The 12,125-nt window shown below is 43.5% G+C and overlaps 1 protein-coding gene across 5 annotated transcripts in view; it reads right to left on the bottom strand.

Annotated features, from left to right (window-relative positions):
- Window positions 1-12,125, bottom strand: part of LOC135261516 (oxidation resistance protein 1-like) — a 106,696-nt gene that overhangs the window by 34,061 nt on the left and 60,510 nt on the right. For all 5 annotated transcript variants that reach the window (XM_064347875.1, XM_064347877.1, XM_064347874.1 and 2 more), the window contains one exon: window positions 3,871-3,953. In XM_064347875.1, coding sequence (XP_064203945.1) covers window positions 3,871-3,953 — 83 coding nt within the window. The remainder of the gene's footprint in view (window positions 1-3,870; window positions 3,954-12,125) is intronic.

A 12,125-nucleotide genomic window follows, 5' to 3' on the forward strand; every position in this document is an offset into this window, starting at 1 on the left:
AGTGTACTAAGGCTGCCATTAAACTGGAAAAGGTATTACATTAAATGGTATAATTGCCTACAATGTCATATTTGAAAGACACAAATGTATCAGCGTCTCGTATTGCAATATATAACTGGGGGCTTTAACATGACAGTTTCCATAGCGACTTCCTCACTGCTGCCAGGATGACATCACCACAATCAGCGGTAAACACAGTTTCTTTTTTCCCCCCCAGAGTGCTCCTGATGGCATGGTCTGACTAAATGCACTGCTTCTTTTGGAAGCAAATGGGTAATTCTGGAGCTGTTAATTCTGACAGATGACCACTCTGAGTAAGACAGAATAAGGGGAAATGGAAACGACCCCAGAACCCGCAGTTGCATGAACAAATGCGACTTGGCGTGGCGGCGGACACAGGATGCAGGTTTACCGCTACGCAGTCCAGGGCAGAGGGGCTGCCTATAGTGCAGCTGTGGCAGTAAAAAACTATTATAACAATTTTGTCACTAGTCAGCATGTTCTACCAAAATCATGACCTGTGTACTTTTCCATCACCAACAAAAAAAAAACTATTTTGAAAGAACTGCTACAGCATATCTAATCACGGAGTCACTGTTTAAGCCAGTGTATGGAGTAATCCCAAATCCTGTGACATGCTTGATGCGCATGGAAATGTTGAAAAAAAAAAAAACAGATACTCTGTGAGGAAAAGCAAGTCGAAAATGGGAGAGCCGCGTCTGTCAGCGACGCTCCTGCGGCGCGGCACAGCTCGGCTAGAGGTCTGAGGCGGTTTAATATCGCCAGCTCTTCTTCGAGGTCGTCTTAGAGGTGCCACGGTGGGGTCATTAAAAAACCCCGCTTCCTCCAAGTCAAATGGAAATCCTCTGCGGCCTCATAACGTGATGACTCAGCCTTCTGACTGCGGTCCTGAGCAGAGAAGCTGTGGACGATAAGGCCATCATTTCTGCATACTTACGATCTGTATAATGCAGTGACCACAGGACGTGACGAGGCTGAGGAATAGACACTGCTGTGGAGAATTCAAGGGTAACAGAGCAATAAACTCCATTGATTCGCAGTGAGATGGAAAAGGTTAAAAAGATGAAATGGTAAAAGTTGGAGAGGACACGAGCCGCGGGCTCACCCACATTAAGATTTTCAGCGTCCAACAATTTTCTTGCTCTCCTTGACCTGATGATATATTCAACGTGCACAGAAATGTTAAATTGCAATATTTTACTCGCCTTTATCATTGTCATGGTGATATGTATGCAATGATACACACCTTTGTGCAATTTATAATTAAATATATAGAACATAAACTGCACAGCTGAAATGACATTGTGCTATGTGCTCTGCCGTGTGTAAATAGTAGCTGGTTATACCTGTACTGTACATATTTATAGAATTATTACATAACATTACTGAACACAGAAATAGAAAAGCTAATTATATAATACCTTTTTATAATAGATATAGCCTAACGTTTAATTTTACTCTTCTCAATATTTTACACACTCTGAAGGATGCAAGTTGCAACATTTTGAGTTTCGACCTATTTCATGACCTTTTAAATACAAGAAATTACATCTTTGAAAACACAATGGCTGAGATCACGTCCAGTTCTCCTCAGTGGTCTTAGGACATCATTGCTCAGCAAACACTGAGGGGTTTTCAGGATATCTGCAGTAGAGCCCGCCATTATTTGACTTTTTTGACGACATCGGGATCGGCAGTTATGCAGCCCATGTGTCCCGATTTTTAAATAAGTATAATAAACAAAAAAAACATTGATTATTTATAAATTATTGATTATTTACTTGTCTGTTCAAATGTTGTAATTGCTATTTACTAGCTGGCTAGCATGCCTTTATGAAGTGGCAGTGAGCACATAAGCAACGTAGGATCTACATTTCCAGAGGACATCGCTGTATTAAAAAATAAGTAACCAGCCAAAATAAAATGGTGATTGAATGCATCACACATTTGTTTTTTATCTGAGGTAATGATATTAGCTACTATATGATCGTGTCATAGCACGCGTTAATGCAAGCGAGTGTGTATCTAGTCACGTCATTAGCAAGCTAACCCGACAGTAAAAACTCAGATAAACACTTCTAACGTGGATATTTTAAGCCATGTATCTAGCTTGTCGTGATAACATAGAAAAGGATGCTGTTGGAGAAGTGAATCAACAATTAGCGGGACTGCACAAAAGTGCATTGTAGTTTTTTTCACCACCGAATTCTTATGGACAAGTCTCACGTTACGCATTTCATCCAGTCAATTTAGTTTCATCTAATGTTACACTTGATTCACTCATTAGCTCCGCTAGATAAAGTCTTACTCTTTGAGATCATGTAGTAGGAATAAAATAAGAAAATAACATTTAATTAAGAAAAATAATGAAGTAATAAGGCAATGTCAACAGCTAATGCGTTATTGCAAGTGTGTGTGTCATTAGTCACGCGTTAGAGCGCATTGTAGTTTTTTCACCACCGAATTCTTATGGACAGGGAAGCTCGCTAGATAAAGTCTTACTCTTTGAGATCATGTTGTAGGAATAAAGAAAATATAGTTCATTTACTGAGAAGAGATACGAAGAAATTGTAATAACTGAAATTATTATTCAAAAGGATGAAGGGCATCACATGTTGACTGTATACGGGTCACAGTGTCACTGGCTTTGACTGGCACTGAAAACCAGAGGAAGGAAATCGGGTACAGCGGCACTTCACATAATTCATACAGGATTGCTGAGGCAAAGAGGGAGAAAATGTGCATGGTACCACACTCTTTGCCTTAGCAACACCAAGGCCTTGTGTCTTGTGTCGACGAAACTCACTCAGTTGTTCCAAAGGCCCCTCCGATCAATCAACGCACGACCGACGGCCTAGCAGCTGACTAAAGGAGCTTGGCAGCACTGGTGGGACAGAGAGATACGAGCATCTTCCCCAAACCTAATAACCTCTCCACTTTCGCCCCGACGCACACGTGCTTCCTCAACCAATTTCCTGTGGCGAGAGGCCCGTCTTGCCAATCGCTCTCGGCTGACAGGGAGGGATTTACGGCCGAGTCGTGCGGGGTGCTTCTCGGCTCCACCGTGCGTCTCGGGGGGGGGGGGGTGGTGTCTGTACGGCGCAGAAGAGCCCCCACGGATACGGCGGCTGAAACCGCTCGCCTGGCGAAATGATAGGCCTGCCGCTGCCCGTCTCTCACGCTCGTCTCCACCCCGCCGTCCCAGCCTTCCCCTGCTGTTACTAGGGAGAGGGGAGCCTGGTTTGAGGGTCATTTGAAGAACAGACGGGGAAGCGGCTCTGGCTCTGTTTTCACTTAATGCTGGAGAGCAGGGTCTCCTCTCTCTCACTCTCAACAGACCCACATCAAATCAATAGAGATGACAACACAGCTGGAAGGTCATCTGTGAGAACACCGCTTGAGCACATGGAAGAACAACCACTTTGAGAGAGAGAGAGAGAGAGAGAGAGAGAGAAACAACAAAAAAGACTCCGCTGACAGAAAGATTCATGGTCTCCCTCTACACAAAACATATGTACAGTACAGCACTTCTACCGTGCCTTTACAATGAGCGCTTCCTTGCAGAGTAGGCAGGCTGTAGGGACACACTTTCATCGACTGTTTGATTGGACGTAGCCTAAGTGCACATGCCCACTCAAACCGAACGAACGATTCAAAGTCCTGTTGACACGGACATTCAAGCGAAAAGGGGAAAACGAAGCGCGTGTGCACAAAAGACTCAGATTCCGTGAAAAGAAACCAAATCCCCCCAGTTTCCTAGAAACAAGCATGACCGCGGAGTAACTACAGTGACTGAGGAGCAGCGGCTGCAATCCCCAAAAGCGAAGGCTGAAAAGTAGCGTCACTCACGGAATATTCCACGGTCCCTTTGGGTCTCTGGAAAGACATGCGGCGCCCATCCTTCTTCTCCAGAGTCTTCTTCTGGCCGGTGTCTGAAAGCAAGCGAGGCAGGGTGCGCGTTACGTTCATGCTTCTCCCTCTCTCTCCCTCTCTCCTTCCCTCTCTCTCTCTTTCTCTCACTCCTTCCCTCTCTCAGCTGGCCGCTGGCTGCTGTCTTCCAGCCCTGGCAGCTAGAGCACTTACTTGCCGAAACCGGTGAGCGCAAGCGAGCGAGAGAGGACGGGAGAGAGGGAGGGAGAGATAGAGGGAGTGAGGGAGCCAGCCAGCCAGCATGTGGTGCAAAGAGCATCTACAGGCTGACTGTCAGATGCATGTCTGTCTTCAGCCTTCTGTCCCCCCCCCCACCCCACCAGCAAAACAAGAGACACAAACCGGACCCCCACCAGAGAGGAGAGATGCTCTCCATCACGTGAACAGCATGGGAGACCAGGAGGAAAGATATATGGGGGCTTGTTTGGGAGGGGAGGGTAAAAACACGCAGCTTCCTCTATCCCCAAACCCTCAAATCCCCAAACCCGGGGCGACATAGCTCAGGAGGTAAGACCGATTGTCTGGCAGTCGGAGGGTTGCCGGTTCAAACCTTGAGCAAGACACCTAACCCCTAACTGCTCTGGCGAATGAGAGGCATCAATTGTAAAGCGCTTGGGATAAAAGCGCTATATAAATGCAGTCCACCCATTCAATGTGTGTATTTACATGTGCTGCTACCAGCTGAGTATGTCCATGGGCGTCATGAGGCAAAAATGACTATTCAAGTTAAATAATTAAATGGAGAATAGTGTGCACAAAAATTTATAGCCAGATGTACACATTCAAAACAAACAGCTTCATTAAAAGCTGATCAAAGGTTTCATAATGTACATATCTACTTGGTCAATTCATTTAGGCCTCGACATTTGCATGCAATTTAGACCAACAATTAAAAGAGATTTTTCCCCCTTTGTAAACAGATTGCTGAGTTCAGCAATCAATAAAACTAACTTTCCAAACTGAGCTTACGAAAGAGTGTAACACACATGTTTACTGATAAGTCAAAGTTAAGGACAAATTGAATACAGCCATTGTCTTTCTGAGACTGCTTTTTCTGAGATTGCAAATAGTTTCACAATGTGTGCAATTTATTCAATATGAACAAAACGTAAGGTAAGCTAATTACAGAAGGCTAGCATGCTGATTCCCTAAGCTGAACAATGACAGAAAACAAGCGAAACAGAACAGACTTTAATTTACCATCCCCAGCACAAACACGTACCACACACACACACCCCCGGCAGTAAGGGCGGCAGGACCAGGTGCAACACCCTCAGTCCGTACGGCATTATGCCGTCCCGGGGAAGCGAGCAGCGCCACAGGAGCTTGCGGGGCCGGGCGCAAGGAAAAGGGGAACTGAACAAGGACGTCTGTGTGACGGGGTCCGGCCGCTCCCGCCCAGCGGCCCCCGTAACCCCCATAACCCGCCTCATGACTCAGCGCTGCGGCCGGGACAAACGCTCCTTTCAGCTCCCTACTGAGCGCGCTCAGAAACGCGCGGCATGCGACGCGTCCTTCGGCTCGGCCGCTAACGATATCGCTCCCCACGGAGAGGACCGTTTTAATCCCGAAAATGACACACGGACACTGAAAGAGAGGATTTATTATTCATGTGGCTGGCTTCTCAATGAAAGATTTCAGCACCGTGGCAGGGGGTGAAGCTAGTGTCAGAGGATTTTGTTGATTGTTTACAGTAAATGTAGCTGACTGAACGTTGTGGCCATCGTGTCAGAAACGCAATGGCGGCAACAAAATCATATGAAATATGTTGGTATTTGGGACTGAAATTATATAAGAAGAGGTTAAACTACCAGCCTTCCAACCCCAAAGCAGAAAAAGAATCCGTTGTTTCACTGGGGGCTCACAAAGATTCTAAAGGAAACTGATACAAAATACCAGGAGCAATCCGACTCATCCGTAACAGCTCTCTCAGACCTGCTGACAGCATGGGGTTGTTATGGTCAGGAAGAAAATAAAAACCTGACAGGCAGCTTTGCTCAAAGCAAACACCGCAATCCAATCAGTGAAGTCTCCAAACAACCCCTAAGATCAATGGGACGCAATGTGCTCATAACCTAGAAGCACCTATCAGGGCAGTGACAGAGCCTAGACCGCACGGAGACCAGAACGGGCACACGTCGCTTGCATGATGAAAGCAGGCCTCGTCTTCATAGCACCGGATAAGAGCAGCAGCTCCACAAACAAACTGCCTCTTAATAAAGTGCCCCTTTCTAATGAGGAAATTCATGTCCCCTAGGACCCAATTTTCCAACACCCCCACCTGATGGCAACTCTGAGTGGTATCACCTCAGCCTCATCCATCTACCATCTGAAGTGACAAACTGTTAGGGACTTCTTGTAAACAGAACGCAAGCTCGTACTGCATTACCTTGATGATTTCCTTTTCTACGCAAAGAAAAACAAAATGAATTTGCAGGCGCAAAGTTTGCACTGAGCTCAGGTCATATTCCACCTTTTGTGCGGACTGACCTCGAAGACAACTGCATAAAGAAAAATGACTGAAATGCTAGGATCCTCCGTCGACATCTGCGCTGGTTAACGGTGAACATTTTTGTTCCCATGGGAACAAAAAAGAAAAAAACCCTCACTGTTGGGCAACACAAATCTTGTTACCTAATAACAGGCATAGTTGCGTAACGCAAAATTTCACAGCCAATGTAGTCCAAGGACATTACTCACTTGGTTCATCATTCATTCGTCGGTTGCATTTACAGCATAATAACAGCACGTAGAGAAGTGTACTCCATAGATCCTGCTTTCAGTTTTCTCTGGCCTTCTCCTCCCAGGTCAGTGCCGCGAAGCCTTAAATATAAGCACGCTTGTGGGCCAAACTCAGGACTTGCAGCAGAAAAAAAGTATGCATGCACGCAAATGACCCGTACCAATACCTCATGTGCGTAAGGACAGATCTCAAAGATGTCCTTCCTTCTGAAAGAGCTCCCAGAAAATGTTGGTGGAAGAACTCTTTTTTGGGGTAATCACTTGTCAGGCCACTCTTTGGTGGCCAGATCGCAACTGTGAGAATAAGTCACTGTGACACAGACATGGTTTTGCAATTCCTGAAACATGTTTCTTCACTGCAAGACCAGTGGGTAGTCATTAGATCTGGAAACAGGCACATCTCTACTTTGTCTCAACACAGCAATTTGGGCAACTACTGTCAATTCTACAGCAAAGCCATTCCTTTAGACAGAGAGGATTAAAGGCTAGCGCACATAGGTTTGCATCACTCCACAGAGATCCCATATAGCAGTGCCTTCAGAATTCACACGCGCAAGTCATTTATCTTCATTCTGCACTAAACTGATCTGCCATTGCTCATCTATTTAATCCATTTTAATTAGCGGCGTGACCTTGCACAAGCTGGTGTGATGCAACTCACAATTAAGCCTGTTCCTCTAAAATGCTTGCACCATGACTGTATCCAGAACCACACCCCACTCCCTGCAATGGCACATAAGAATAATTTAAAAGTCAAACAACACAGAAATGTGTTGGTGTCAGATAAGGGTGTTTGTTGAGGTTATACAACAAAGTTGGCTGAGGTTCCACATTGAGGCTCTGTGGGTAGACAGGTAGCAACGACACACAGAGTGTGCAGCCATGAATCCCCGTCTAACGTTCAAATCCCTCATATTACGCAACATTAAATGAAGAAGAAAGGAAAAATTAAAACACTATGGAGAAAGAACATATGCCACACTACACCATACCATGCCCAGAGTTTGGTTGGCAGAAGACTGAAATGACAGTTTGTAAAAAAGAGTTTACTTGAAAATAAAACATAAAAGTTAAAGGAGTTCACCGCAAAACTGTGACGACAGGGTTTTACCCTAAATGACAAATTCATCAGCAACTTTTGGAAGGGAAGCATTGAAAAGATGTTCTGCTCTCAAGAAAAAAAAAATGTACAAGACCGTTTCTTTTCATTAAACATGATTTACTGTAGGTAGCACAGCCCCCCAGGTTATTTTTAGACCCCCCCCCCAATTTTCATGACTTCAAAGAGCCAATGAGGCATTCTGTGCAGATGCATTATGAAGACGCACGCGGAATGGTGGTATGGGAATCTTCAGCAAGGCACATTTGGTCAGCAACAACTGCACTCTGGGGAATCTGAGGCCAGGGACAGCTATGACACAACACAGGGAGAGACAGTTCAACGCACTGTCCTAAATCTAATGTCATAACACAGCAATGCTGTATTTCCGCGTGCACGCACATTTACTGTAATTCAAAATTAACTCACCCTTAACCCTGGGGGGTATTTTAGTAGATGTGGTTGTACAGTCTAAAAAATAGCTTGATGAATGGGAACAGGCTTGGTGCTGTGAGGCAATTGCTGTTAGATAGTGTAAATTAAATTTCTTCACACACACAGTGCACATTGGTGATTTCCAAAATTGATAAATGTGTTGACTGCAACTCTTGCAGATATTCTTACATCTCTATGGGGGAACCTGGTTATAAAATAAAAAAAGTTTACATAAAATGAGACATACTGGCAACTGAACCTTCCCTACAGGGCAATGAGTTCTGGTGCGTCAACGGGAAGAATTAGGCTAATGCAGCAGACATGCTGAGACATACATTCTGTTCTGTTCTGTTTCTGCTCTGAATAGCATCACATGAGGTAAACAGGGTTATATGTTTACTTCCTGAAATGACTGACTCCAGTCCTGGAGGGATGTAGTCTCTGCTGATTTTTTGTGATTTCCTTTCAATCAGCAGCCAAACTAGGCTTTGGAAACAGTGCAGTAACAGCAGACAGAGTGGCCCTTCAGGACACGAGTTTTAGATCCCTGATTATAGGATATTTCTTCCTTGGTTCAATTCAGGTTAATGAAAACTGGCTACATCTTCATGTTTTTCGGCCGCATTTAATTTTTTTGCCAGCCTTCTCAGAAAACATGATTTTCCTGAATCATGTCTTTCACAGGGGTACAAAATAAAGAGGTGTACTGCGAATGCGATGGGATCACATGCATGCCATCCATTAAGACCTATACTGACATACAAAAATGGCCTCCCAAGGCATATTTAAATGTGTCTAAAGGTCTACGATGCCCCGCAACGTCTCCGCAAATGTCTCCTCTTCCTGGGAAATTACATAAATGTCATAGCATGACGTCGCTGGCGTTCCATGGACCTTTTGGAACATGCAGACTTCTCTTCTTGCTTACCCTCTCCATCTGTCTAAGTAATGGCCAGAAATGTAACTGTTACCTGCTAGCCTGATGTAGCTAATTGCATCAGGCTACATGGCTAAATGAACTAGCCAAATTTTAAAGATATTCAAATGGCAAGCTGAATACAGAATATTAAGCCAAACATTTCGCAAAGCTACTGACTTTGGCTATGCATTTCTAGGCTGTCTGTGTCTGCCTAGAAATGCATAGTGTCTGTACTTTTACAGTTTTTTTTATTAAACAAATTTTATAGTAAAAACATTTTAAAATGTGTTGTATTGACAGGTTTTTCCGAGCCCTCACTTCAATTTGATTTGAGTGATCTTTTTTAGCTGTTCATTTGCAAGTGCAAAGTTTTTTTGGACCTGGAAATTTACTACCACAAAAAACATCAATTCTGTGATTGACAAAGGCCCTGGACTGCATTCAGAATCTCTGCTGAATGGACTGCAGTTCCAAGCATCACATCTGATGGGGAAGACCTTGTGGTGTTAAAAGATTTTTACAGAACCGCTGGCTCAGTCACTCTCCCTCATTAACGCTTATTCCAGGTCAATTATTCAGCCTCAGGTCCTGTCACTAGCTCCACGGGTGTTACTGACTGCACAATGTCTCCAAATTAAAGCTAATTCCAAATCAACTAGTCAGCCTGGAAGTAGTTCCGGCATCAGGACCCCTGGGGCTCACCCAATCTCTCTGAAGGAATCTGTAGTGAAACACATGGATATTCCAATTGTTACATCACAGAAGGTCTACTCCAGAATTATTTAAGTAGATCTTGATGTAAAGCCAGCCAAATCTATCCAAAGACCATCAACCCTTAACTGCATGCACGGGAATCAGCCGTTTATCCCCCCCAAACCCTCCTGAATTTCATCCATACACATGAACAAATTATTGATCTACTGAAAGATTCATGTTCATGCCTCTCAAACAGTTAGCATAATTACACTGCACCTGATGTGACTGTAGTATGTTGGCCTCACCTCTTAGACGAGATGGCTGCTCAGAGCTTCTTGTCTGTGAACTCCTCACCCCTAACCTATTTCCATTCATAATACAATAAAAATTTTCTTCTGCCTCCCTTTTTTCTCAGTCCTTCCTACCTCTATAAAAAAAACACTGCAAAGCAAACACACTGCAAACTCATAGCCTATTTCCATATTGCCATACACTGTGAAATGGCAGTCATTTTGGTGGCTTTGATTGTAGGAGAATGACACTAAAGCGTGGGCCTGTCTCCTGAGCTCCAGCACTGAGGGTCTGCACCCCAGTGTCGGGCAGGCTGAATGACCCCCAGGTTGAAGGGCATCAATTGTCATCCTTACCAGTACTTCTCATATTGCAGCAAAAATCAATACAATGGAAGCAGCTAAGGGAAACACACACTCTGTGCTCTCTCTCCCTGCCCCCGTCAAGTTAAAGAAGAGCATCAGTGCATTGTTAGCCCCTGCACAGAATCTTTACATAGATTTCCAACATCTTCCACTTAGCTATCCAGCTGCATTGTTAGAACCTGCCACACATTTTAACACAGCAGTCTCTGCAGAAGGGAAAGTGGAAGAAACAGGGAAAAATTGACAGCTATTTAAATGTCTGAATGACTAACTAGCACATGGGAATGAAACCTGACAATTCAATGAGGATTCTGCATGTGGAAACATCAAGTGTTCTATTAATCAGTGGTTATGAATAATACGGCTCATCTATAAAGCCTAGCCTATATATAATTTTACAGAGCAGATGATTCAAAAAAACGGCAAAGCAAAACACTGCAATTATTCATATATTCCAGGTGGCCATTCCCATATATATTTCAAGGGTAAACATGTGACATTGATGTTTAGCCTAGCCAAGCTTCATTCGCCGATATCGAACATAGGAAATGCGCTGACCTCACGCGCTCTGGATTGCCATTTGAACGTTAATAGCTGTCACTACAAGACAGTGGAAATCAATTGTGGTCCAGCGCGTGTAGGGTCAGAGGCTGTAACTGTAAAAGCGTTTCTGAACTTCAAAACCTTTGGCAAAATGAACTTTGGGCTGACAGCAAAGGAAAATCCAATCACTTTATAAATCAAACAATGATCGTTTGATTGGCACTTACGGTGTTATACCGTCTTGACGTCTGGTTTTGTTATAGCCTACTTTGTGCACAGATTTTTGTTACTAATACATTTCTTCTTATTTAGCGGTATTTAGTTCAGCTTTCCACAATCACTTAGTATCAGCAATCACGGTGCTGTGAAAATATTCCCTCTGCTTATTCAGTATTTTGATTGGAAGAATGGTGGCGTGGGAAAGATTTGATCTTCAGGAAAGTATACCAGAGCACATCAGGAGGACTGAAAAGTGTCTAATGAAATAGTGGATTTTTTATGGCAACTGGTTTTTTATTTTATTTTAATCTATGGCCATGAAAAGAAACAGTGTTATGTAAAAGGTGTTAAAAGCTAAACTATTTTTTTTATTTGTTAGTTTTTATTTTATTGTTGAGAGCCAAAAGTTGAATGGAAAGGAATAAGATTATCTGGCCATAATGACTATGAAGGCATTTGTTTTTTGTCTTGTTAAACTAGCTGTTTATGTATTAAAGTTCAATAACATAGTTGCATGGTTGTGGACGCATTTGTCAACTATTCAAACAGCCAATATAGCACATTAATATTCCATATATGTACAATCGCTGTTCACAATACGTTAATTTAAGGCTAAACTGGTATTTTAATCACAATACTTATGTTAATTTCCGGAAATAAATTTTTCGATTGTCCTCTCTACTATCAGATATCATAGTGTATTCGTTGACAACTAGCTAGCTAACGTTGACGTTAGCTGGCATATTGATAGGATTACCGTTACCGTTCTTTCCAACCGCTGTGAGTCACTGACTTTAGCTGACGTTGTCATAAAATTTTTCCCGACCGTCCCACCCGGTTCATATGCCAATGTGCTAATTACATT

This window comes from Anguilla rostrata, chromosome 8, assembly GCF_018555375.3.
Source record: "Anguilla rostrata isolate EN2019 chromosome 8, ASM1855537v3, whole genome shotgun sequence".
Lineage (NCBI taxonomy): Eukaryota > Metazoa > Chordata > Actinopteri > Anguilliformes > Anguillidae > Anguilla > Anguilla rostrata.